General features: G+C 36.7%; 1 protein-coding gene across 1 annotated transcript; it reads left to right on the forward strand.

Annotated features, from left to right (window-relative positions):
- Positions 1 to 14,292: 14,292 nt before the first annotated feature.
- On the forward strand, positions 14,293 to 17,652 carry LOC108481522 (uncharacterized). Its single transcript, XM_017784643.1, has 3 exons — positions 14,293 to 14,466; positions 15,456 to 15,540; positions 17,540 to 17,652. Exons 1-3 carry the CDS (start codon positions 14,293 to 14,295, stop codon positions 17,650 to 17,652), a joined length of 372 nt encoding a protein of 123 aa, XP_017640132.1.
- Positions 17,653 to 25,061: the final 7,409 nt, after the last annotated feature.

A 25,061-nucleotide genomic window follows, 5' to 3' on the forward strand; every position in this document is an offset into this window, starting at 1 on the left:
AATTTGATATAGTCTATGTGAATCAGAAAGCTGTAAAAGGGAGTGCAATAGCAGATTTTCTAGCTAGTAGAGTTCTAAAGACCACGAGCCTCTGAACTTTGATTTCCCAAATGAAGATCTAATGTACGTGGCAATCACTGAAGAAGACTCTCAAGAAAGCCATCCATGGAAACTAAACTTCGACAAAGCATCAAATCCTGTGGATAACAAAAAATTGGGTAGTCTTGGTATCCCCAAATAGAGATCACTATCCCTTTACTAGTAAATTGGATTTTGATTGTACAAAAAATATGGCCGAATACGAAACATGTATCATGGGAATTCGTGTAGCCATAGAATGTAATATTAAAGTGTTATAGGTCTATGGAGATTCTGCGCTACTGATCTATCAACTTAAAGGTGAATAGGAGACAAGAGATCCTAAGTTGATCGATTATCGAAGTTTGGTCCTTCAATTAATTAAAGAGTTTGATGATATCATCTTCTGCTACCTTCCGCAAGAAGAAAATTAGATGGATGACGCCCTAGCAACTTTAGCTTCCATGATCAAGGTAAGCAAATAGGAAGATGTGAAACCGATCTAATAAGTATTTATGAGGCTCCTGCTCATTGTTACAACATCGAAGAAGATGAAGAAAAGGATGACCACCCTTGGTACCACGATATATTGCGATACATGAAGATTTGTGAATACCTTGACCAGACAATTGAGAATGACAAAAGGACACTAAAAAGACTGGCCAGTGACTATGTTTTAGATGGGGAGATCCTATATAAAAGGAGAAAGGATTAGGTGCTACTAAGATGTGTAGACGCTGTTGAGGCCAAGAAAATCTTGAAAGAAGTCTACGAGGTATCTGTGGAACGCATGCTAATGGTTTCACAATGACCAGACAAATCATGAGATTCAAGTATTATTGGTCCACCATGGAAGGAGACTGTATAAATTATGCCAAGAAATGTCATAAGTGTCAAATTTATGGAGATAAAATTCATGTACCTCATTCACCTCTGCATGTTATGACTTCTCCATGGCCTTTCTCTATGTGGGGTATGGATGTCATTGGGCCAATTTCGCCAAAAGCCTCAAATCGGCATTGATTCATCTTTGTGGTCATCGACTACTTCACCAAGTGGGTAGAAGCCGCTTCATATGCCAATGTTACAAAGTCGACAGTTAGCAAATTCCTGAAGAAGGAAATCATTTGTCGATACGGAATGCCGGAAAGGATCATATCTGACAATGCATTGAATTTGAACAATAGCACAATATCCGAAGTCTACAGATAGTTTAAGATCAAACACCACAATTCGTCACCATACCGCCCAAAAATGAATGGTGCCGTTGAGGCGGTTAATAAGAATATTAAGAAGATTGTGGGAAAAATGACTGAGACTTATAGAGATTGGCATGAGAAGTTACCATTTTCTCTCTATGCTTATCGAACATCGGTCAGGACCTCTACTGGGGCAACTCTTTTCTCATTATTTTATGGAATGGAGGTAGTTTTGCCCATTGAAGTTGAGATTCCTTCCCTTCGAGTCTTATCAGAGCTAAAGTTGGATGAAGCAGAATGGATCCAAGCCTGATATGATCAGTTAAATTTGATTGAAGAAAAGAGGTTGAAAGTTATCTGTCATGGTCAAATGTACCAAAAACAAATGATGCGAGCTTACAACAAAAAGGTTCACCCTAGAGAAATCCACGAGGGGGACTTAGTATTGAAGAAAATCCTTCCCATACAAAAGGATTTTAGAGGAAAATGGATGCCAAACTGGGAAGGACCTTATATGGTAAAGGACTTTTCTAGAGGAGCGTTGATATTGACCGAGATGGAGGGAAATAATTTGCCAAATCTAGTGAATGCAGATTCAGTCAAAAAGTACTTCACTTAAAAAAAAAAGGGGGAGGCCAAGGCGAAAACCCACAAAGGGCACCTTGAGACCAAATGGGTTTTGAATTGAAAACCCAGGAAAAGGGCAATTCAAATTTTGATCGAAGGTGGGGCATGCGATAGTCTGGCTATGCCTGAATTAACAAAGAGGAGGGATGCTACATCTTGGGGCATCAAAAAAGTACTCTAGATCTCCTAAACACATGTTGAGCTCAAAATGGTCCTTAAGAAATTTGTACAGAAAAGCTCATGCTGCGATATTTGGGGCACCTATTTTCCTTTTACTAATTTTTTATTTGAACAATGGTTGCTTTCTTTGATTAATCTATTCTTTTCAAATTTTGTTCCTAATGAATTTTAGTTCTGTCAATCATCATGATCTTTTTCAAGCATTTTGCATTGAAATAACGATTAATGGACTAATAATACTCTCATAAAAGGAGTTTTGCATGTTGCTCTAAAAGCTTCTAAATAGTATAGGAACCTGAAAAGAGACTATTATTTAGAACTCACCAAACCTAAGGGTTGGAAATATTTGAGAAATAAAAGTTTGAATTGTGACTATTTCTTCGGGTTTTCTGTCAAAAATATCAGCTGAACAAGAAGATAGGATATTGCGTCAGTGATAGAACCTTGATAAATAATAAGCAATGAAAACCCAAACATTAAGAAAGGATCATTCTCGTGACATTCTGCATTCATGCAAATATCATTCATACACATCTAGTTAGGAGCATTTGATTCATTCTGATCATGACATACTAATCATTTCGCATAAGCATAGGCCATAAAATTGATTCTATAGGTCGTGTCCCTCATGAGACGATGCAGCAAGACCGATGAATCCATAAATCTCATCTCCCTGGAGTAGCAGTGGAGCAGACTAAAAATGGCGAATCTTATCTCCCTAAAATTGCAGTGGAGTAGATTATAGCCACTAACCTTATCTCTCTAAAGTTGCAGTAGAGCAGGTTGAAATTACAAGTCTTATCTTTCTGAAGTTACAGCAGATCAGACTGAAGACAACGAATCTTATTTCCTTAAAGTTACAGTGGAACAAATTACAGCTACAAATTATGGAGGATCTTATCTTCCTAAAGTTGCAGTGGAGCAGATTGAAGCCACCAGCCTTATCTCCCTGAAGTTACAGCGGAGCAGACTGAAGACAACGAATCTTATTTCCCTGATGTTGCATTGGAACAGATTGAAGCTACAAATTATGGTGAATCTTATCTTCCTGAAGTTGTAGTGGAGTAGATTGAAGCCACTAGCCTTATCTCCCTAAAGTTGCAGTGTAGCAGACTGAAGACAGCGAATCTTATTTCCCTGACATTGTAGTGGAACAGATCAAAACTAAGAGTCATAAATCTTATCTCCCTGAAGTTGCAGTGGAGCATACTAAAGATACCAAATCTCATTTCCCTGAAATTACAGTGGAGCAAATTGAAGCTACAAATTACAAATCTTATCTCCCTGAAGTTGCAGTAGAGCAGACTAAAGACAACAAATCTTATTTCCCTGAAGTTGCAGTAGAGTAAATTAAAGCTACAAATCCTATACCTCAGAAGTTGCAGTAGGTCAAATTAAATTTACCACAGCAAGTCTTATTTCCCTGAAGTCGCAGTAGAGCAGACTAAAACCAAAAATCTGATATCCTTGAAGTTGCAACGGAGTGGATCGAAGCTACAAGTCTTATCTCTCTAAAATAGTGGTGGAGTGTATCAAAGCAACAAGATGCAGTGGACTGGAAGGAAGCTACTTGAAAAGAGAAGCACCAAAAGAAGTCAAGACTCGGCAAAACCGGACAAAATTGGTCTTTCTCAAAAGTCTTTACTTTGTTCTTGTTACATGACAATGAGAAAATAAGGGCAGTTGTATAGCCCAAATTTTGCCTGGGCCTATAAAAAAGCCAAAATACAAATAAATTAAAGTCCACAGTCCCATTACAGCCCAGTTACAAAACAAAAACAGCAGCCCAAAACCTAAATCCCAGCCCAAACTAACAATTAGAAAAAACAAAAAAGAAAAACCCTAGTCCCCTAAATTCGGTGCCGCACCTAGAGTCCTCTGTCACCGCCACGCAAGCGCCACCTGCTACCACCACATTTTCCATCCACTTGCTCCACTACCTGCAAGGTTTAAAGAAGAAAAGATAACAAATTATAAAAAAATAGTGTAAATGGCTATGTAAAGCCAAGCCAAAAACCGAATGTAACTCTCTGGATTTTTAATACAATAAAAAAAAGGCAAATTAAAACATACAACTTGCAATCAACAAAGCAAATTGAAAAGAACAAAAACAAAGTTTCGATCATGCCAAGGTTGTTTTCATTTTCATTTATTTTCCTTTCTTTCGAAACTATTTGTATAAATACACCCATTTATTTATTTTCTTTTTTTAAAAAAAGAACTTTATATATACATATATTAAAAAAGAGTTAAAAATAAAAAATAAAAATTTTACCTTTTTCAAAGTTCCTAGGTTGCAGTGTCAAGATTAACGCCAAAGAACCAAGCAACTAGTGCGACGGTGGCTGATCGGAGGTCTGGCTGGAGAGAGGGCTAAAGAGAAAGGGGGAGAGAGCATTTTCTATTTTATTGAAGAGGGGGTTGAAATGATTGTTTTTGAAGATTTAGTGACTTATATAGGGTGTCAAAACGAAGTTGTTTTGGCCAACTCCCTCAGGCACCAAAACGACGTCCTTTTGATGACCCGACGTAAGATCCGACCCGCTCTAGGCTAGGATCCACGTGTTTTCAAACAGAAGGGCTAATTGCACCTTTAGCCCTTCCGCTTTTCAAGTGTTTTGCAATTAAGTTTTTATTTTTTATTTTTTTTAATTTTCCCCCATTAATTTATTATTCCTACTATTATTATTATTATTTTACTATTATTTATTGTCATTATTATTATTATTATTTTACTATTATTTATATTCATTATTATTATTACTACTATTATTATTATTATTTATTATCATTATTATTATTGTTACTATTATTTATTATCATTATTATTACTATTATTATTATTATTTACTATTATTATTTATTATCATTATTATCATTATTATTACTATTATTTTATTTTATTACAATTATTTTATTTTATTAATATTACTATTATTATTATTATTGTTATTAGTATTATCGTATCTATTATTATGTTGTTACGTGTATTAATACCATGATTCGCTTTCATATTTTTACTATAAGTTGTGCCGCATTAATCTTTACTCGACGAATGAAATTTTATTCTCTAAAATAAGCTTTTTCGTATTTTGAGATTCGAAAGGTCGTTCCCTAACTTACGAGATTTTGACTTTCTCGATGAATCCGAATAGATGAACGTTTTTTTTTAAAAGCACGAATTTTAAATAATCTCGGGAATTATGAAAAAAATCGTGTTCTAACTCACGGAATATGATTTCTTTCTAAAACCGATATAATCAAATATCTTTCAAAAATAAATAATTTTCGGTGCTTGTTCTCGTTTTGGAGATTTAAAAATATTGTGTCCTAACTTACAGGACATAATTCTTTTTCTCGATTAACGTGAAACACATCTGTTTCTCAAAAAATTTTCAATTAAGCAGTAATTTAACGATGGATCGTATTTTTTTCTTCAAAGTTCTCAAATTTTCGACACTAAGACACTAATTAATCAACTAGGTACCAATTTTGGGCGTTACGAGGGTGCTAATCTTTCCTCGTGCATAACCGACTCCCGAACTCGTCTTTCTGAATTTCGTGGACCAAAATCGTTATTTAAATAAATAAAACCGTTTATTAAAAACAACCACTTTTACGATGTGACTTAATCACACCTCATAAAAAAGGATTGGTGGCGACTCCTATTTTTTTGTTTTTTCAAAATCAAGTCGACCCTGTTTTTTAAAAAATGGTTTCGACACATAGATTTAGAAAATAGACATGTGTTTAAAAATAACATATAATAAACAATGAAACATATAGTTTGAAACTAATTAATCGTAATATCACATAAAATATGTGCAATATTAAAATATAAAAGCAGATTAAATTATGAGTAAAATGATATTTAAACATATAAATATATCATATAAACAATACTAAATGCACTATAATTATTTTTATTAATTTTGTCATCAATTGTGAGTTAGTGTCGAATTGAATTGTGATGCTAATTCAATTAACAACATTATTAATATATATACACACACATACAACTGGTGGAGATAGTAAATTATGCATATTAGAAAATTTATAAAAAATATTAAAATAAATCTTTGGTGGAGTGGTAAATTTAATATTTTACTAATTAAATTGGTGTGTGTTCAAATCTCACCATATGCATATTTTTCTTGATTTTGTTAAGAAAAGACTAAAATACCCTCAAATAATATGACTTATTTTAATTATGAAATGACATTTTATAATTTTCTAATCGGGTTGATATCCAATTAACCCTGACACCATCTTTATTAGGAATTTTATTAATAGTATAGATAATTATAAAAAAGTAATATGCCACATAAAATAATGTAATGGCATTATTATATTCTTTTTTCTCTAAATCCTCATAAATGAAAATGTTAAAGTAATTTTTTCGTTTGAGCAGTAGACTTGATTGGCATTTTTACCCTTCAAATTGAAAGTTTTGCCAATGCTTAGATGTCTTTTAGACATGCTATTAAAATCTTTGAGAAATATTGTTGTGTGGGGATAACTTCTAATGATAGTTATTATATGCATTCATTCGTTTAATTAAATTTAAACTAAAGTATATGCCAACAATGGTGAGGGCAACAAGTTTCAAAAAAGTTGAGGCATTGCACATAAAAGTCAATTAAAAAAACTAAAATGTTAAAAAAATCCTAGAAAATAATTAAATTTAATTAAGTTTTTAATTGAAATTACAATTAATTGAGTTTTTAATTGAAAGTTAGCAATCAATTGAGCTTTGAAAAGTTATTTTCTATCGAAACCTATAATGGATCGTTAAGTGATGATAGGGTAGAAGATGGATCGTTAAGTGATGATGTGGTGGTTGATGTAGCAACTGCCGTGAAAAAAAAAATGATGATGTGACATTTGACATGAGAAAATGCTAACATAGAGAACTTAATTGATTTTTTTGAATTATCTTATATTGTCTTAATTGATTTTAAGAAACTATAGAATAATAATCAAAACTATAAAAAAGTTTTAAAAAAATTATAAAAGTACTAATTTTTATTTTTTATAATTTTGATAATTTTTAAATAATTTATATACTTTCCTATAATTTTTATTTTTATATTTTTCTAAAATTTTAATAGTTCTAATAATTTTTAAAAGACCTTTTATTAAAAAATTACCGCTCCTTTTTGTTTTCCCTCACATACTATTTTATATTTTATCCTTATCAACTTTTCTTACATCACTCACTTTAAGTCACCAAACACTAATGGCATGTTTGGTTGGCATGAATAACTAATTGATTCAGGCATGATTCTGAGAACAACAATCATTCATGTGTTTGTGATACGAGTGGCCCAACCAAATTTAAGGTCCATGTTGGAGATGGATTTAGTTTCCCTCAAGGCCCAATCACGAGATTCAAATCTAAACAATTGAAGTCAAAATTCAACTTATTCGTTCAAGAATATATTGTTGGATCTGGTGCTCCAAGTGTAGTATTTTCGTCTAAGTACACTTGTAATTTTTTCGAACAGATTGGTTAATAAAATTATTCATGAAATACATTAATACTTTTATATTATCCTCACATGATTTTTGCACGCCAAGCAAAATGGAAGCAAATGTTGCTTATTGGTTATCTAATGTTTAACTAATACTAAGCGGTATTACGTGATCAGATTGTAGTATAGAAAGACAACATATATTAGTAAACGAACCTAAATATGTCCTTAGTCTAATTGAAAATGAGCAAATCGATTAAAAGACAAATCTGTCATCTATTAAGTCCAATTGGGGAGATGCATTGTCTTAGGCATCGGAGCGGATGACTCCCAGAAGATAGAGACATGATGTGATTGATTGGACTAACAGTACATCGAACTGGACCTAAGCAGAATAGATCCTTAATCCATTTTTGGATTTATTCACTTGTGACGTTCATAGTGTAACGCCCCAAAATATAGGTACTTATTTTCTGTATGTTGTGTAGCACAAATGTATGCTTGTCTCAATGGTTAAGTGTCCTGGGAAGCACCTGAGAAGTATTGGGTTCAAGCTTGGGCATTTACAAAAAAACTTTGTTTTTAAGAAATTAACCCTTGCCTTTAGTTAGTAGACTTTTAAATTAATGTGAGTAGAGCATGACAGAAAGGGCCTGCTAGTCAAGGGGTAAGTGGCGTGTCATTACTGCTGAAGGTCTTGAGTTCAAGTCTTGTGTTACGCAAGGAGAGTTATATTTTGTTGTTGTGCCGTGTAGAAAGTTGAGTATCAGTAAAAATCTGAAGCTATTGGGCGGTTGGAGTGTTTGAGGGGGAGGGGAGTGTGTGGCCGAATTTTAGGAAGAGTTTAAAAGGGATTTGAATTGGTCAGTTGAGGGACTAGATGAGAGAATTAGGGAGAGATTTGAGGAATGGATCAATGAGTAAGGGGTGGTAGTTGTTGTCGAAAGTGGGATTCTCTTTGTGACAAATCGGTCATAGGCATTTAGTGCTGAAATTTTGCTCTTTGTTTTCGGTAGCTATTCCCCTTTTGCTTCCTTATTCTCTCTTTTGTTTTGTATTTGTTTGGTAGCTTAATTTTACCTTGACCATTTGGGTATTTTTCCCCTTCTGCATTCTTTTTGGGTTTTTTATCCTTCCTAACGTGCTCATCCTTGTACCTTTAACTGAATACCATTTCTTTCATATTCTTTTGAGCAGTAGCCGAATATTTCTTTCTCTCCTCATCTCTATTCTTTCGGCTTTTGTCAAGTGTTTTCTTTTGTATTGTTTAAACCAAATTCATCTACTTTTTTCCCTCATTTCTATTTTTTCCGGTTCTCTTCTACTTCCATGTTTTTGGGTTAGCTGAATACTTCCCCCTCTACTATCTTATTTTAGTTGTCAGATAGTAAGGGTTCTTTGACGAATCGGTAAGTGCTCATGGTTTACTCTTGTTTCTCTTTACCATTGTGATCTTTCTTCTAACATTTTCCTGTGTTACTGATTCCTGATAAAGGTACAATCGTTCTATTTTGCCTTTGTTATCCTGTGTACTTTGGGCTCTTGTGTAGGTATAGGCCGATTTCTTCTATCAACCGTTCTTAGTTCTATATGGTGGTAAGTTATCGTTCTTTTGGTTCTAGTTATTTTCGTTCATGGAAATAGTTAAAAAGATTAGGACACAATGTAGGTTGTACCAAGGATTTGGTGATCACTGGTTTAAGGAGGGATTAAACTGTACTTGTGTAACCAAGGTAAGTAACATGTACCATATTGGGGATTAAGTGTTAATGAGAGGGTGTTTAACCCTAACGATTAAAGAACTAACATTGGGTCATGTTTGAATCTAGGTTGGTGTACGTAATGATTTGTGCTCTTCTCATAAACAGGTGTGTAATCACACTACAATAACTATTAATCGGCAAAAGCCAGAAAGTATGCCTATTGACGCTACACGAGCGTGCGCTCGATCATTTGCTGATCCAAACGTATAGAACGTGGGCGTTTGATCGTAGAGGCCACCATGAGCAATTTCATGGGCTTAGGCCATTTTGGGCCATGTCGGGCCGAAATGGGTCGTGTGGGCCCCACGGGCTCGTGGGCCCCACACGAGTAAACCACAGGGACGTGTGGAGATTATTGGGCCATGCTGTGTAGTTCACACGGCCAGGTCATTTTTGTGCTTTATGGGCCACATGGGCGTGTGGGCCCATATAGACGCATTATAGGCTTTGGGCCCATTATCACTGTTTGACTATTAAGGTTGCACGGGTCGCCGGAGACGATTGTGGACCTACTGTTGGGTCGGTAAGTACACCTAGACCCTATACTGATGAAATAACTGTTATACCCCTATGAGGTAAAATGACTGATATACCCTTATGATATGTATGACTATATTCGAGCATGACATTCTTGTATACACGTATGATATTATGACATGACATGTTACTGGGTTTGATATATTTGGAGGAAGTGTACTGTCTTTGCTGCAACCACTGTTGAGTGCCACAACCGGTGCTATATTTTGGAGTGTAGGGATGGGTGGGTCGATTTTATCCCCACATAGAGTGTAGGGCTGGACAGAGTTGAGTGTAGAGGATGGATGGGTAGGATTACTGATTGCATTTCTATTGCTGTTACTGAAATGGGTTAAGCCCACACTGATACTGATATTGAAATGGGCTATGGCCCTAACTGATACTGGACTGTCACTAAAACGGGCTTAGGCTCGAATTGTATTTGCCTACTGTTTGACTGACTGTTGTAAAGGAATTGCATATTGAGTTTTCATAAACTCACCCTTCTACTTTCCCGTGAGGTAATCCTTAGGCGGATCGGTGCTGCAAGGGACTCGATGAAGGCCATACAACTACTATTGCTTATGTTTTAACCTTTTAATCTTTAAGCCATTTAATTTGGGGTATTTGTTATCTAATAAGGCTTTTTTAAAGTTTTACTTTTGATTTGGGTTTTATTTATCTTGGATCATGTCTGTTAGAAATAGGTTGCGGTTCTTCATAAGATTAAATATTTTCAAAACACCAAGCCATTGCAACACACTTTAAAAGCTTCCGCAAGCAAACTTTGTTTTTAAAGTGTAATAACATCTAAAATGAATAAACTTTTTGTTAATCCCACTTGAGTTTTTAACAATGAACAAGATACCCTAAAGTTTTGTAAAAGATCACCTTAAGGGTTTTTATATAGTACGAATTTTTCAACAGAAAGATGCTTTTCAAATCACACTTCAGTATGGCATCGTAGATTCGGCAATAACGTCTAGCTCGGGTTTGGGTTGTTACATTTAGTGGTATCAGAGCCAGGTTGCAAAACTCAACTATGGATTTGGGTTTCCTTTAAAACTTGGAATTTCAAAAAAGAATTGTTTTAAATGATTTGAAATACTTGAAAATGTTTTTCTGAAGGTGTGGTCTACCGAGTCTCTGGCGCCGATTCTGTAAGTTCTCTGAAATCACTGTTTACTTAAATTGAAATATTGAGACTACTGTAGTCAATAGACTGCAACGAAATACTCTGTTTAGGTTAACCTAAAATTGTAGTAAGACTGCGATCTGCGAAACAAAACTCTAAATTACTAATAATATTTTCCATAACATATCTTGTAATAAACACTGAAACTGTAAACTGATGTACAAGATTTATAATTCGGATAATACGCAAATTGATAATGAGCACCAGAGGTACTAGAGGAAGGGGTACAAGAGGCTGCTGGGGGGGTGTGGAGGTGCTTCGGCTGGGTCCTTGACATCGGGCCATATGGCTAACATTGAAGCTAGGGAGGCACCGGCTTCACCTATAAATGAGACTGGGTCACACGATCGTACAGCTGGCGATGACGCACTATCCTAAGCTATGTTGCGAATTTTGGAAAGGGTCGTTGGGCCTAATACTGATACTGTGGGCCGTGGGTCGGTAATGGAACGACTCTGGTCTAATGGGACTAAGATTTTTAGGGGTATCGCTGGAGTTGCCCGTAATGTGGCTGAGTATTGGATTGAGGCTATAGAAAGGATCATGGATGACTTTGACTACACTCGAGAGCAGAAATTAAAAGGTGCAGTGTCGTTCCTACAAGATAAAGCCTATCATTGGTGGCTTACAGTGAAAGAGGGTACTCAACCCGACCGGTTGACTTGAGAAATTTTCAAAATTGCATTCTAAGGGAAATACGTGGGCGCTAGTTATGTGGATGCCTGGAGGAGAGAGTTTCTAAATTTGACTCAAGGGGATAAATTAGGAGCTGAATATGAGTCTGAGTTTTTACGACTTAGCCGCTATGCGCGTGGGATGGTGGCAACTGAATATGAGCGTTGTGTTCATTTTGAAGACAGCCTCAGAGATAATCTATGAGTTCTGATAGCTCCACAGAGGGAGTGAGATTTTGCTGTGTTAGTGGAAAAAGGAGAAAATCGCCGAGGATGTGAAGTGCACTGAGCGCCAGAATTGTGAGAAAGAAAAGGATAGGAATAAGAGGGATTCAGAGCCCTCAAGTTCATTTCAGAAGTCTAAGAAAAAGGCCAAAGGTGATGGGCCAGTCAGACTTGGGCCCCCTATTGCTGCTTTTGGGTCGCAGCCTTGTGCTGATTGTTGGCGATGCCATCAGGGTGAGTGCCGAAAAAGGTTAGGGGCATGTTTGAGGTGCGGTTATATGGAGTACCGTATCAGAGATTGTCCACGGAGGCCCGATTAGGTACAAGCTATTGGTATGGGTACTGTTCAGTCATCGAGAGGTGTTCAGCAGCCACCGAAAGGCCGTGGTCAGGTCAGGGTGGAAATGGTATATGCCGTGGTCGTAGAGCACTGGACAGAGGTGCTGGTCATATTGAGGTGAGGCAGCCGACATTGATTTATGCTGCATGTCGCCGAGAGGACAGAGACTCCCTAAATGTTACTAAAAGTTTGTTCTTGGCCTTATACTGCTGTGATTGATGTTGGGTCTACGCATTCTTATATAGCATGCATACTGTATCTGAGACTTTGGATGTAAGGGTTGAAAACACTACGAGTAAGGTTACTGTGTTGAGTCCATTAGAGTAGTCAATGAGAGTGAATAAAGCACTTAAGGATGTACCTTTGGAGGTTCAAGGAATGATCTTTTTGGTGGATTTAATGGAACTCCTTTTTGAAGAATTTGACTTAATATTGGGTATGGATTGGCTGGTTAAGCATCAGGTGAATTTGGACTATGCTGCAAAACGAGTGGTACTGAAAACTGCAAAGGGTGATGAGGTAGTTGTGATTGGGGAGAGTCAGAATTATCTGTCAAATGTGATTTCTGCACTAAGGGTTGAGACATTAGTTCGTAAGGGTTGCGAGGTGTATCTAGCCTACATTGGTATTTCAAATTCTAAGGTTTCTTGTGTTGAAAAGATTAGAACGGTTAATGATTTTTTAGATGTTTTTCCCAATGAACTACCTGGGTTGCCTCCAAACCGTGAAGTCGAGTTTGGGATTGAACTGCTACTTGGTATAGCTCCGGTGTCCATCGCCCCTTATAGAATGGCACCAAAGGAGCTTGTGGAGCTTAAAAGTTCAAATTCAAGAGTTATTGGATCGAGGGTTTATTTGCCCTAGTGTGTCTCCATGGAAAGTATCGATTTTATTTATGAAAAAGAAGGATGGATCCATGCAAATGTGCATCGACTACCGGCAACTGAATAAATTGATTGTTAAGAATAAGTACTATTTATCGAGGATTGATGATCTATTCGATCAGTTTCGTGGAGCTTCCGTTTCCTCTAAGATAGATCTTCGATCTAGGTACCATCAACTGAGGGTCAAGAAACTGATGTTTAAAAGACAGCGTTTAGGACTCGTTATGGTCATTACGAGTTCCTAGGGATGCCGTTTAGACTGACGAATGCACTAGCAGCTTTTATGGATTTGATGAACCGAGTGTTTCAGCCTTACTTGGACCAGTTCGTAGTAGTGTTTATAGATGACATTCTGGTGTATTCAAAGACTGAAGATGAGCATAATGTACATCTCCGAGTGGTTCTGCAAATTCTAAGGGAAAAACAACTGTACGCTAAATTCAGTAAGTGTGAATTCTAGCTACGAGAGGTAACTTTTCTGGGTCATGTGGTATCTGCTGAGGGAATTAGGGTTGATCCTTGAAAAATTGAAGTTGTTCTGGATTGGAAGCAGCTTAGGTTGGTATCTGAGATTCGAAGTTTTTTGGGTTTGGCAAGGTATTATAGGCGCTTTGTGGAAGGGTTTTTGTTGATTGCTACACCTCTGACTAAGTTGTTATGTAAAGGGGTACTGTTTGACTGGACTGATAAGCAGCAAGAAAGTTTTGAAAGGCTTAAGAAGGTTTTGACGGAGGCCCTTATCTTCATTCAGTCGGAGTCTGGGAAAGAATTCACTTTCTACAGCGATACATCACATGTTGTTTAGGATGTGTGTTGATAAAAGAGGGTAAGGTAGTGGCATATGCGTCTTGCCAGCTTAAGACGCACGAGGTGAACTATCTGACACATGACTTGGAGTTGGCTGCGGTGGTATTCGTACTGAAAATTTAGAGGCATTACCTGTATGATGAGAAGTGTATCATTTATACAGATCACAAGAGGCTTAAGTATCTCCTCACTCAGAAGGAGCTAAACCTTAGGCAGTGTAGATGGATTGAGCTGCTTAAGGATTATGACTGTTCAATTGAATAACATCCTAGTAAGGCTAATGTGGTAGCCAACGCACTGAGCTGTAGGGCTATGATTGATCTGAGGGCGATGTCTACTCGTCTCAACTTATTCGATGATGGTAGTCTGTTGGCTGAACTTCAGGTTAAACCGACGTGGATTGAACTGATTAAGGGTAAACAGATGAAGGATAAGTCACTGGGTTTTCGATTTCGACAGATAGAGAGTGGGGAAACTTCAGATTTTGGAGTGAATAGCGAAGGGGTATTTTGTTTGCGTGGGAGAGTTTACGTACCGAAGGATACTGATTTGAAGCAATCTTGTAACATCCCAAAATAGGGCGTAGTCGAAACAGTGGTTTCGGGACCATAAATCTGACGTTGAAATATTTATTTTATGATTATTATGAGGTCTAGAATATGAGTATATGCATGTGTTAAAGTTTTATGAAGAAATTCTATAAGTAATGTGTCCAATTGGAAATTAAGGACCAAATTGAATAAAGTGCAAAACTTGGATTCTAAAAGAAATTTGTATAGAATTGTTTTAGATTATTAATTAGAAGTCCTTAAAGAGCAATTTGCCCAATTTTTAATTTTTTGGACAAAAATGGGCATTGTATGGATAAAATTTGAAAGAAAGGGCTTAAGAGCATTTTGGTTATTTGGCTAATTAATGAAAAAAATGGGAAAATAAGCCAAAACTCAGCTCATCTTCTCTACCTTGTTGTCAAAATTTGAGAGCCACCATAACTAGGGTTTCTTCACTTTTCAAGCTCAATAGTAAGTGCCCCCAAGCCTCGTTTTTAATGTTCTTCGTATTTTTGAAATCTTGGTAACTTACTCACTCCATTTCTACCCATATTTTGAGTTAGATTCATGTATGTAAAGTGAACCATGTGTGACATGTTTATTCTTTGATGATTTATGGAGGAATATGAAAGTTGGATGTGTGTTAAACATCTTTTTCTAGGTGATTTTCATGAAAAAACCCTAAAAGGACCTTTTTGCAAAAGGTGTAAAATATGTGGTAGAAATGTGAAATAGTGGAAAAATGTGGGCTGTCTTAAGAGGAAAGAATAATCGGCCAGGCTTGGGTAATGTAGAAAATTCATGCATTTCATCATACGAGCCTAGGGACTAACTCGTAAATAATGTGAAAGGTTAGGGGCAAAACGATCATTCTGTCCGGGGGTGAAATTTAGACTCAAAAGGAATAATGTGAGGTATTAATGATTCATTTTATTGTTATAGACCCCGAGGAATAAATTTCAGACGTCGATCGAGGAAAACGAAAGGTTTCAGAATAACCGAGATGCAAAACTGAAACGGATACCAGGTAAGTTCGAATAACTTTAAGTAAACTATTAATATGCCTAGTTACATGTGTTATGAATGTATGATAATTGGTTATAATGATGGCATGAAAATCCATGAAGTATGTTAATAATAATGAAATGATAATAAATGTCCCGGTTGAAGTCAAAAAGGGAAATTCGATGGATAAACCATGGCTTACATGACTTAAGATCCTACATGTGTTGCAGAAAAGGATTTAGCCTGGACAGGTAATTTTTTTATCTCAAACATAGGAAGGATCTAGCCCGGACGGGTAATCCGATTAGGGTCTGAATTTAGCCTGGACTAGTAATTTAGATCCGAGCTCATTACGGGTGTTTGTCACTGTAAGGGATTTAGCCTGGACTGGTAATCCCGACATCACCCTATAAGTTTACATTAAGGGGGATTTAGCTTGGATTGGTAATCCCGTCGTATGATGTGAGGTTCGCGGGAGTGCATACTTGAGATGATCGCTCTTATGACTTGACAGTAAATGGATAATCCATCGAGACTTCCGAGAAACTCAACGGGATTAACATGAGATATAAAAATGAAAATGTTGAATGATGAGCTCATTTAAGACAAATTACATGGTGCATTATTGTGAGATTAACTTGTTGATCGAGTGCATGTGATAGGGAATCTATTTCATGCTTGTTGGCTTTATTGCCTAATATGAATGCATGCTAATTAATCGGTAAGTTTACTTTCCAGTTATTCGGGCTTGCTAAGCATGTAAATGCTTACCCCTCTCTTTTCCCTGTCTTACAGAGCTCGTGGACTCGCAAAGATTGGGAGACGGTTGGAGAGTCAACACACTATCATCTTGTCTAGCTTTGGTATATAGATACTCTTATTTTGTTCAATGGCATGTATAGGCCTTTTGTTATTTTGTTATATGTGTCATTTGATTAGCCAATATGAAGGTTTATAAAATTATACATATTCACTTGTATATAGCCATGGAAATTGGCTTATGTTGGTGTAGGTTAAGACCTACCAGATTGTGCATGTTATGTTCCAATGTTCTTGTGATGATTAAATATGGTGTATTACAATTAGTCATATGTAGCATGACCAAATCACATGGGGTGGTTAGGCCACAATTTTGGCAATGAGTTAAGATAACGAGCCAATCTTAATTGAGTCACAAGTCATGGAAATCCTTAAGACAAAGGGGACAACCTAGCATGTATAAAAATTGATGAGATGAGGTTTACATGCAATGAGGTATATTAAGATCATTTAAGAGTATAATTAGACAATGTTAAGTGTCATAGAAAACTATAAGTGGGTATGGTTATTAGAGGGTGACCTAAGGCTTGGAAAATAGCCTAACAAGGTCCATGCGGGTGGATACATGGGCGTGTGTCTAGGCCGTGTGTGACACATAGACCACCCCATGGGCGTGTGAAATGGTCGCGTGTCCCCTGCACCTAAAAATATTAAGTCAGAATGCATGGTAGTAAATACACAGGTATAGACACGGCTACGTGTCTCAACCGTGTGGAGGGCACAGCCTAGCACACGGACGCATGTCTTGGCCGTGTGCCCCTAAATGCATGCTGACATCATAAATAGAATGCTCGAGTTTTTGGACACGGGCGACCACACGGGCGTGTCCCAAAGCACACGAGCGTGTGCATTACCTCTACACGGGCGTGTGAGGCTTAACTTAGAAAATTTTTCAATAACTTTTTCAGGTCCTCGGTTTAGTCTCGGACCTTTCTCAATGTATGTTTTGGGCCCCGTAGGCCCATAATAGGGACACTAAGATGTTATTTGATTGGGTTCAAATTGAAATGAAATTTTATAACTCATTTTTTCCTGAAAATATTTGAGTATATGTTTGGTAACGCCTCGTACTTGATCCCGGTCTCGAGTACAGGTAAGGGGTGTTACAAGTCTATACTACAAGAGGAGCATAGTAGTCCTTATGATATGCATTGAAGGGAATAAGATGTACTGAAGCCTTCGTGAGATATATTGGTGGTCAGGACTTAAACAGGAAGTTACTGACTTCGTGGGTAAATGCCTTACTTGTCAGCAGGTTAAGGCTGAACGCCAGTTGCCTTCAAGTTTGCTTCAGCCAGTTAAGATTTTGCTATAGAAGTGGAAGAGAGTGACTATAGACTTTGTTAGTGGGCTGCCCTTAACACCTACTAAGAAGGATTCAGTATGGGTTATCGTGGATCGATTGACCAAATCTGCCCACTTCATACCTGTTCGTACTAATTACTCATTGTAGAAACTAGCTAAACTGTATGTCGCTGAGATAGTGAGATTGCATGGGGTACCGGTTTCTATAATATCTGATAGGGATCCTCGCTTCACGTATTGGTTTTGGAAGAAACTGCATGAAGCACTGGGTACCAGGTTAGACTTCAGTACTGCGTTCCATCCTCAGACAGATAGTCAATCAGAGAGGGTGAATCAGATATTGGAGGACATGTTAAAGAGTTGTGTAATAGATTTCCGAGGTAGTTGGGAGGATTGCTTGCCATTGGTAAAGTTTGTGCATAACAATAGCTACCAGGCTAGCATACAGATGGCACCTTACGAGGCACTATATGGTCGTAGGTGTCGTACTCCTTCGTGTTGGACTGAGTTGGGTGAGCGGTGTATTTTGGACCCTAAATTGATTTCCAATACCGAGGATAAAGTTAGATTGATTCAGGATCGACTGAAGGTGGCATCTGACAGACAGAAGTCATACACGGATTTAAAGCGTAAGGAGATTGAGTATTCTGTGGGAGACTTAGTTTTTCTCAAGACCTCACCATGAAAGAAGGTACTGAGGTTTGGTCGGAAGGGCAAGTTAAGCCCTAGGTTCTTTGGGCCTTACCGTATATTAAAGCGTGTGGGACCGATTGCTATCAACTTGAGTTACCTCTAGACCAGATTCATGATGTGTTCCACGTCTCTATGCTGAGGGGATATCGTTCTGACCCTGTGCACATCGTCTCGACTGAGGAGATTGAGGTTAGGCCAGATCTATTCTTTAAGGAAGAGTCGGTTTAGATTTTAGATCGTAATGTGAAGGTTATGAGGTACTATGGCGTAATCACAGTTCTGAGGAAGCCATGTAGGAACCCGAGGAGTTGATGCGACAGCAATACCCTCATCTGTTTTGACAAGGTAAATTTCGAGGCCGAAATTTTCTTTTAAGGGGGTAAAGTTGTAACTCCCCAAAATATAGGTACTTATTTTTCGTATGTTATGTAGCACAAATGCATGCTTGTCTCAATGGTTAAGTGTCCTGGGAAGTGCATGAGAAGTCTTAGGTTCAAGCTTAGGCATCTGCAAAAAACACTTTGTTTTTAGGAAATTAACACATGCCTTTAGTTAGTAGACTTTTAAATTAATGTGAGTAGAGCATAACAGAAAGGGCCTGCTGGTCAAGGGGTAAGTGGCGTGTCATTACTACTGAAGGTCTTGAGTTCAAGTCCTGTGTTGTGCAAGGAGAGTTATATTTTGTTGCTGTACCGTGTAGGAAGTTGAGTATCAATAAAACTCTGAAGCTATTGGGTTGTTGGAGTGTTTGAGGAGGAGGGGAGTGTGTGGCTAAATTTTAGGAGGAGTTTGAAAGGGATTTGAATTGGTCGGTTGAGGGACTAGAGGAGAGAATTGGGGAGAGATATAAGGAATGGATCAAGGAGTAGGGGTATAGTAGTTTTTGCTAAAAGTGGGATTCTCTTTGTGCCAAATCGGTCATAGGCACTTAGTGTCGAAATTTTGCTCTTTGTTTTCGGTAGCTATTCCCCTTTTGCTTCCTTTTTCTCTCTTTTGTTTTGTATTTGTTTGGTAGCTGAATTTTACCTTGACCATTTGGGTATTTTTCCCCTTCTGCATTCTTTTTGGGTTTTCTATCCTTCCTAACATACTCATCCTTGTACCTTTAACCGAATACCATTTCTTTCATATTCTTTTGAGCAGTAGCTGAATATTCCTTTCTCTTCTCATCTCTATTCTTTCAGCTTTTGTCAAGTGTTTCTCTCGTATTGTTTAAACCGAATTCATCTACTCTTCCCCTTCATTTCTATTTTTTTTTCGATTCTCTTCTCCTTCCATGTTTTTGGGTTAGCTGAATACTTCCCCCTCTACTCTTTTATTTTGGTTGTCTGCTAGTAAGGGTTCTCTGACAAATCGGTAAGTGCTCATGGTTTACTCTTGTTTCTTGTGTGTGTATAGGCCGATTTTTTTATCAACTGTTCTTAGTTCTATGTAGTGGTAAGTTGTCGTTCTTTTGGTTCTAGTTATTTTCGTTCATGGTGATAGTTAAAGAGATTAAGATACAATGCAGGTTGTGCCAAGGATTTGGTGATCATTGGTTTAAGGAAGGATTAAACCGTACTTGCGTAACCACGGTAAGTAACATGTACCATATTGGGGATTAAGTGTTACTGAGAGGGTGTTTAACCCTAACGATTAAAGGACTGACATTGGGTCATGTTTGAATCTAGGTTGGTGTACGTGGAGATTTGCGCTTTTCTCATAAACAAGTGTGCAATCACACTGCAATAACTGTTAATTGACAAAAGCCGGAAAGTATGTCTATTGACGCTACACGAGCATGCGCTCGCTCGTGTGCTGATCCGAACGCATAAAACATGGTCATTTGATTGTAGAGGCCACCATGAGCGATTTCATGGGCTTAGGCCGTTTTGGGCCATGTCGGGGCAAAATGAGCCGTATGGGCCCTACGGGCTCGTGGGCCTTACACAGGTAAACCATACGGACGTATGGAGATTATTGGGCCAGGCTATGTAGTTCATACAGCCAGGGTCATTTTTGGGCTTTATGGGCCACACGGGCGTGTGGGCCCACATGGGCTGCATTATAGGCTTTGGGCCCATTATCACTGTTTGACTGTTAAGGTTGCACGGGTCGCCTGAGATGACTATGGGCCTACTGTTGGGTTAGTAAGTACACCTAAACCCCATATTGATGAAATGACTGTTATACCCCTATGAGGTCAAATGACTGATATATTCTTGTATACACGTATGATGGCATGTTGCATGGGGGTGGGTTTGATATATTTGGAGGAAGTGTACTGTACTAGCAGCTCTACTGCAACCACTACTTAGTGCCGCAACCGGTGCTATATTTTGGAGTGTAGGGATGGGTGGGTCAATTTTATCCCCATATGGAGTGTAGGGCTGGAAGGAGTGGAGTGTAGAGGATCGATGGGTAGGATTTCTGATTGCATTTCTGTTACTGTTACTAAAATGGGCTAAGGCCCACATTGATACTGATACTGAATTGTCACTGAAATAGGCTTAGGCTCGTACTGTATTTGCCTACTGTTTGACTGATTGTTGTAAAGGAATTGCACACTGAGTTTTCATAAACTCACCCTTCTGCTTTCCTATGCAGGTAATCTTTAGGCAGATCGGTGTTGCAAGGGACTCGATGAAGGCCACACAACTACTCTTGCTTTTGTTTTAACCTTTTAATCTTTAAGACATTTAATTTGGGGTATTTGTTATGTAATAAGGCCTTTTTAAAGTTTTAATTTTGATTTGGGTTTTATTTATCTTGGATCATGTTTGTTAGAAGTAGGTCGCAGTTCTTCATAAGATTAAATGCTTTCAAAACATCACGCCATTTCAACATACTTTAAAAGCTTCCGCAAGCAAACTTTGTTTTTAAAGTGCAATAACAATCTAAAATGAATAAACTTTTTGCTAAACCCATTTGAGTTTTTAACAATGAACAAGATACCCTAAAGTTTCGTAAAAGATCACCACGAGGATTTTTATATAGTACAGATTTTTCAACAGAACGATGCTTTTCAAATCACACTTCAATATGGCATCGCAGATTCGACCATGTTACACATAGCGTGACATGCCTAAATCATGAGTGGATGACGGACTATGTATGCGTGACTCATACACTTTGATTTAAGTAAAAGCCTAAGTTTAAATAGATAAGGAACTGAATGCTGATGCGTTGGGTGTACGACTTCTGTAGTATGTAGTTTCATTCACAGCAGTGGAATTCATAGCCCAAACATGGGTAAATGATATCCTCTCGTTGGCATTACATGGTTGATGAAAAGTAAATTTGGCTTTAGGTCGTCCTCCTTTGTGATAGATGACATGATCATTATTTGATAGTGATCGACTTTTCATGAATGAAGATGTAATTGTTACCATGCGATAAAATAGGATCATATTGGGAGAACGGATATTATCCCAAAGAGATCAAGGATTTCCTATGACGGCAACACACTTATGACAAGGTCATTGAACGAGCACTGAGTAATTACTTTTGTAATGGTATGTCATTGAGGAGAGCTTAGTCACGATACTAGAGTGGAATGATTTCGTGACTAAATGAGTTTATAATTAATAGGTGAAAATTCGAAACTTAATTATAAATCATTTGAGCCTCAACCACATATGTCTAATTGGTCCCTCCGCTAGCTTGTTGAAACCAGAAATGAATTAAGTGTTCGAATAGAAATGAATGGAATGTATAGAAAAAGAGAAATGGGAAACATTCAAGAATGATTATGGTTTTCTCAGAAATGGAGAAATGGCATCACTCGGAAATAAATGTAGGTTTCCAAATATCCAGATCTTTTTCGAGTTGAACAACTTGAATACGATATTCCTTTACTGTCGTCTCATTTTGTATCAAATTTGGGCATTTTTTAGTTGTTTCCTTGTACTAAAAAAAGTGTTTCACCGTTTTTACTTAACTAGCCTCTAAAAAAATTATTTTTTACCTCGAAATTTTGTATATTGTTTCTTGGCACTTTGTGTTAGAAAAAATCTAGTTCAAAAATGATTTTCTTACATAACGAAAAATTAAAATTTTGAAAATCGAGTCGACTTGTGATATTTATATTAATAAATTTTTTTCTGAAATTGCATGTATGTTTTGGGCTAGACAAATCCTTGTTGTTCACGACTTTCAATTGAACGATCTTCTCTGCTATTCTTGTATCACAAATTACTTCGAATGTAGGCTCAAACATTTTTGAATCAAACACAGAACCAAAAAATATTTTCTTTACTTTCAATTGGAAAGTAAACTTCTCTCTTAATAGAAACCGATAAAATTGTTATTCCTAAAAAATAGAATTTATTCTAGAAAAAAAATCCACTACTTTCTGCCAGGATAACAATATCTCAAAGTTGTATGTAACTTCTTCTATTTTTAGCCCTACTAGTGTCATCTATTTATAGGGAGAGGAAGTGAAACCCTAGTTGAATTAGTAAAAGCATTTAATGCGTATTTAATAGAAAAAAATCCCTTAGTTAAACTAGGAGAGAGTAGGGTGACAACCCTAGTTAAAAATATTAGGGTTTGTCATCCCTTTGTATTCAATATGAGGGGTTTTGGGTCTCTCCTATATCGTGTCAAATTATAAGTGTTTCCTAAACTTCTAACTCAGGACTTTATAATTCAATCCAACTCAATACATGTTTTTCTATTTTCCAAAATAAAAATTATAAATTAATTTTAATTAATTAACTTTCTCTAACTCAATTCTGATTCCGGTTAAATCTTGGCAACTTTACCGTAAAAAAATCTATGAGAAAATATATTTAATTTTTCTACATTCAATGGATTCATAATAACCAATTAATTTAACTCCACTTTCAAACTGAAATTAATTAATTAATTAAACTTAGGATTAAGGTATGCCACACTTTGAACATCACAATTGAATAAATCTATAAACAGATTCAGGATCTATTCTTCTTGAATCCAATCCAATATATTGTCAGTCCAGTCAGTCACATTTATGTCTCTATCTTTTCAGATTCATCTGCTCCGATGCCTAATACAAGGCATCTCAAATGAGATATTAGTCTTTCAATTGGTTTGCTCATTTTCGATTAGATTAAGGGCATGTTTAGGTTTGTCTACTAATATGAGTTGTATTTTCGTATTCCAATCCGACCACTTAATACCGCTTAGTATTAGTTTAAACATTAGACAACTAGTGAGTCAATATTTGCTTCTATTTTGCTTTGCATGCAAAAACCAAATGAGGACATTATAAAAATTATATTAATGTAATCCATGAATTATTTTTCTTTCTTAATTACATATCCATTGTTTAACAATCGTTTAACTGTCGACTCCTATGGGTTCAATCCTTAGAATACTATGATGTTCCATTGAATATTATAAATATTACAACTGACCTGTCACACTTACAGATATCACTTTATCATTTGATTGTGTTAGTGTTGATTCTCAACCTCAATGTCCATGCACCGACGACTGAGGCGGTCAATGTTGATGGTAAGAAAATCGAGAATCCTGCATTTATAGCTTATGAATAATAAGATTTAGCTTTAGCATCTTGGTTAATGTCATTTATTAGTCCTACATTGTATACACATCTTGTTGTTTTAGATTCATCATATGAAATCTAGTCAAAATTATATCAAGTGTTTGCTAATCAGTCTTGAACTAAGAAAATGCTTTTTAGATGCAAGTTGAATAATGTCAAGAAACAAAATAAAAGCATGACAAAATATCTTGATAAAATAAAGAATATATGTGTGATGTGTGCTCGTAATCGTGAATTTGATTACAAGATGTTGAGTTGCCCGATCGTATAATGTTGTATCATTTTGAAATAGACTTTAAAGTGAAAATGGGATTAATGGTTATTGATCCAATGGAAAGGATAGAAATGATGTTGGGTGGATAACTTGCACAAAATGGACACTTAGAAATGAACCAACAATATAAAAGATCGCGACCCAATTTCTACAAAGTGAAAGAACAAACAAGTCTTTGAAGAAGAAGAAGTAAATTGTGACCCGCTATTTAGCAAAATAGGAACCACAGTATGTTAGAATGCCACACTTTAGAACAAAGAAAGAAGGGAAGTGACAAGTTTAAAAGAAAAAGGCTTGACGCCACAAGGAGTACCTTAATAAATTTAAGTAAGTTCTTTCAAGAACAATGAGATAAAATTCTCACAATAACTCAAAAATATTCATTCAACATTCATTCAACATAGTCTTTTTTAACATTTTCCTTTTACAAGCTATTTATAGGCACTAATATGACTATTCAAATTTGACATTCATACCAGCTATTAACAAAATATTAAAATTCAATTATAACTCTTGATAGACAGCCAAAGAGTCTTGTCTTTTCACTTGATTCATGCATAGCTGAAAAGTCATGCCTCTTCACTTGATGAAGGCTTAATGGTCCTTTAAATGTGTTGTTTGATGTCCCGTTATTTTCCTATTAACCAAATGCCTTAATGCTTGTGTATTCATCTCTTTAATTGGCACCATAACTAGCTTTGAGTGCATGAAACTGATCAGACTTGAAGAGTCACTCTTGGTCCATTTGAACAACCACCATAATGAGCTTTGAGTGCTTCAATATCCACCAAAAATGTTCCCTTTATGCACCAGCAATTAAGTGACCAAATGCACACTCTTTTATTCCAAAACTGAACAGCCATTTGAATGTGACAACATTTGATTCTTCTTGGCAAATGAATAGCTCCACTGTAGCTTTAAA

The sequence above is a fragment of the Gossypium arboreum genome, chromosome 1 (genome assembly GCF_025698485.1).
Source record: "Gossypium arboreum isolate Shixiya-1 chromosome 1, ASM2569848v2, whole genome shotgun sequence".
Taxonomy (NCBI): domain Eukaryota; kingdom Viridiplantae; phylum Streptophyta; class Magnoliopsida; order Malvales; family Malvaceae; genus Gossypium; species Gossypium arboreum.

Coding starts and splice junctions, on each gene's coding strand:
- LOC108481522 (XM_017784643.1), top strand. CDS start 14,293: ATGTCTACTCGTCTCAACTTATTCGATGATGGTAGTCTGTTGGCTGAA. Junction 14,467..15,455: donor TTGGAGTGAATAGCGAAGGG/GTATTTTGTTTG, acceptor TTATTGTTATAG/ACCCCGAGGAATAAATTTCA. Junction 15,541..17,539: donor AAAACTGAAACGGATACCAG/GTAAGTTCGAAT, acceptor ATTGGTGGTCAG/GACTTAAACAGGAAGTTACT.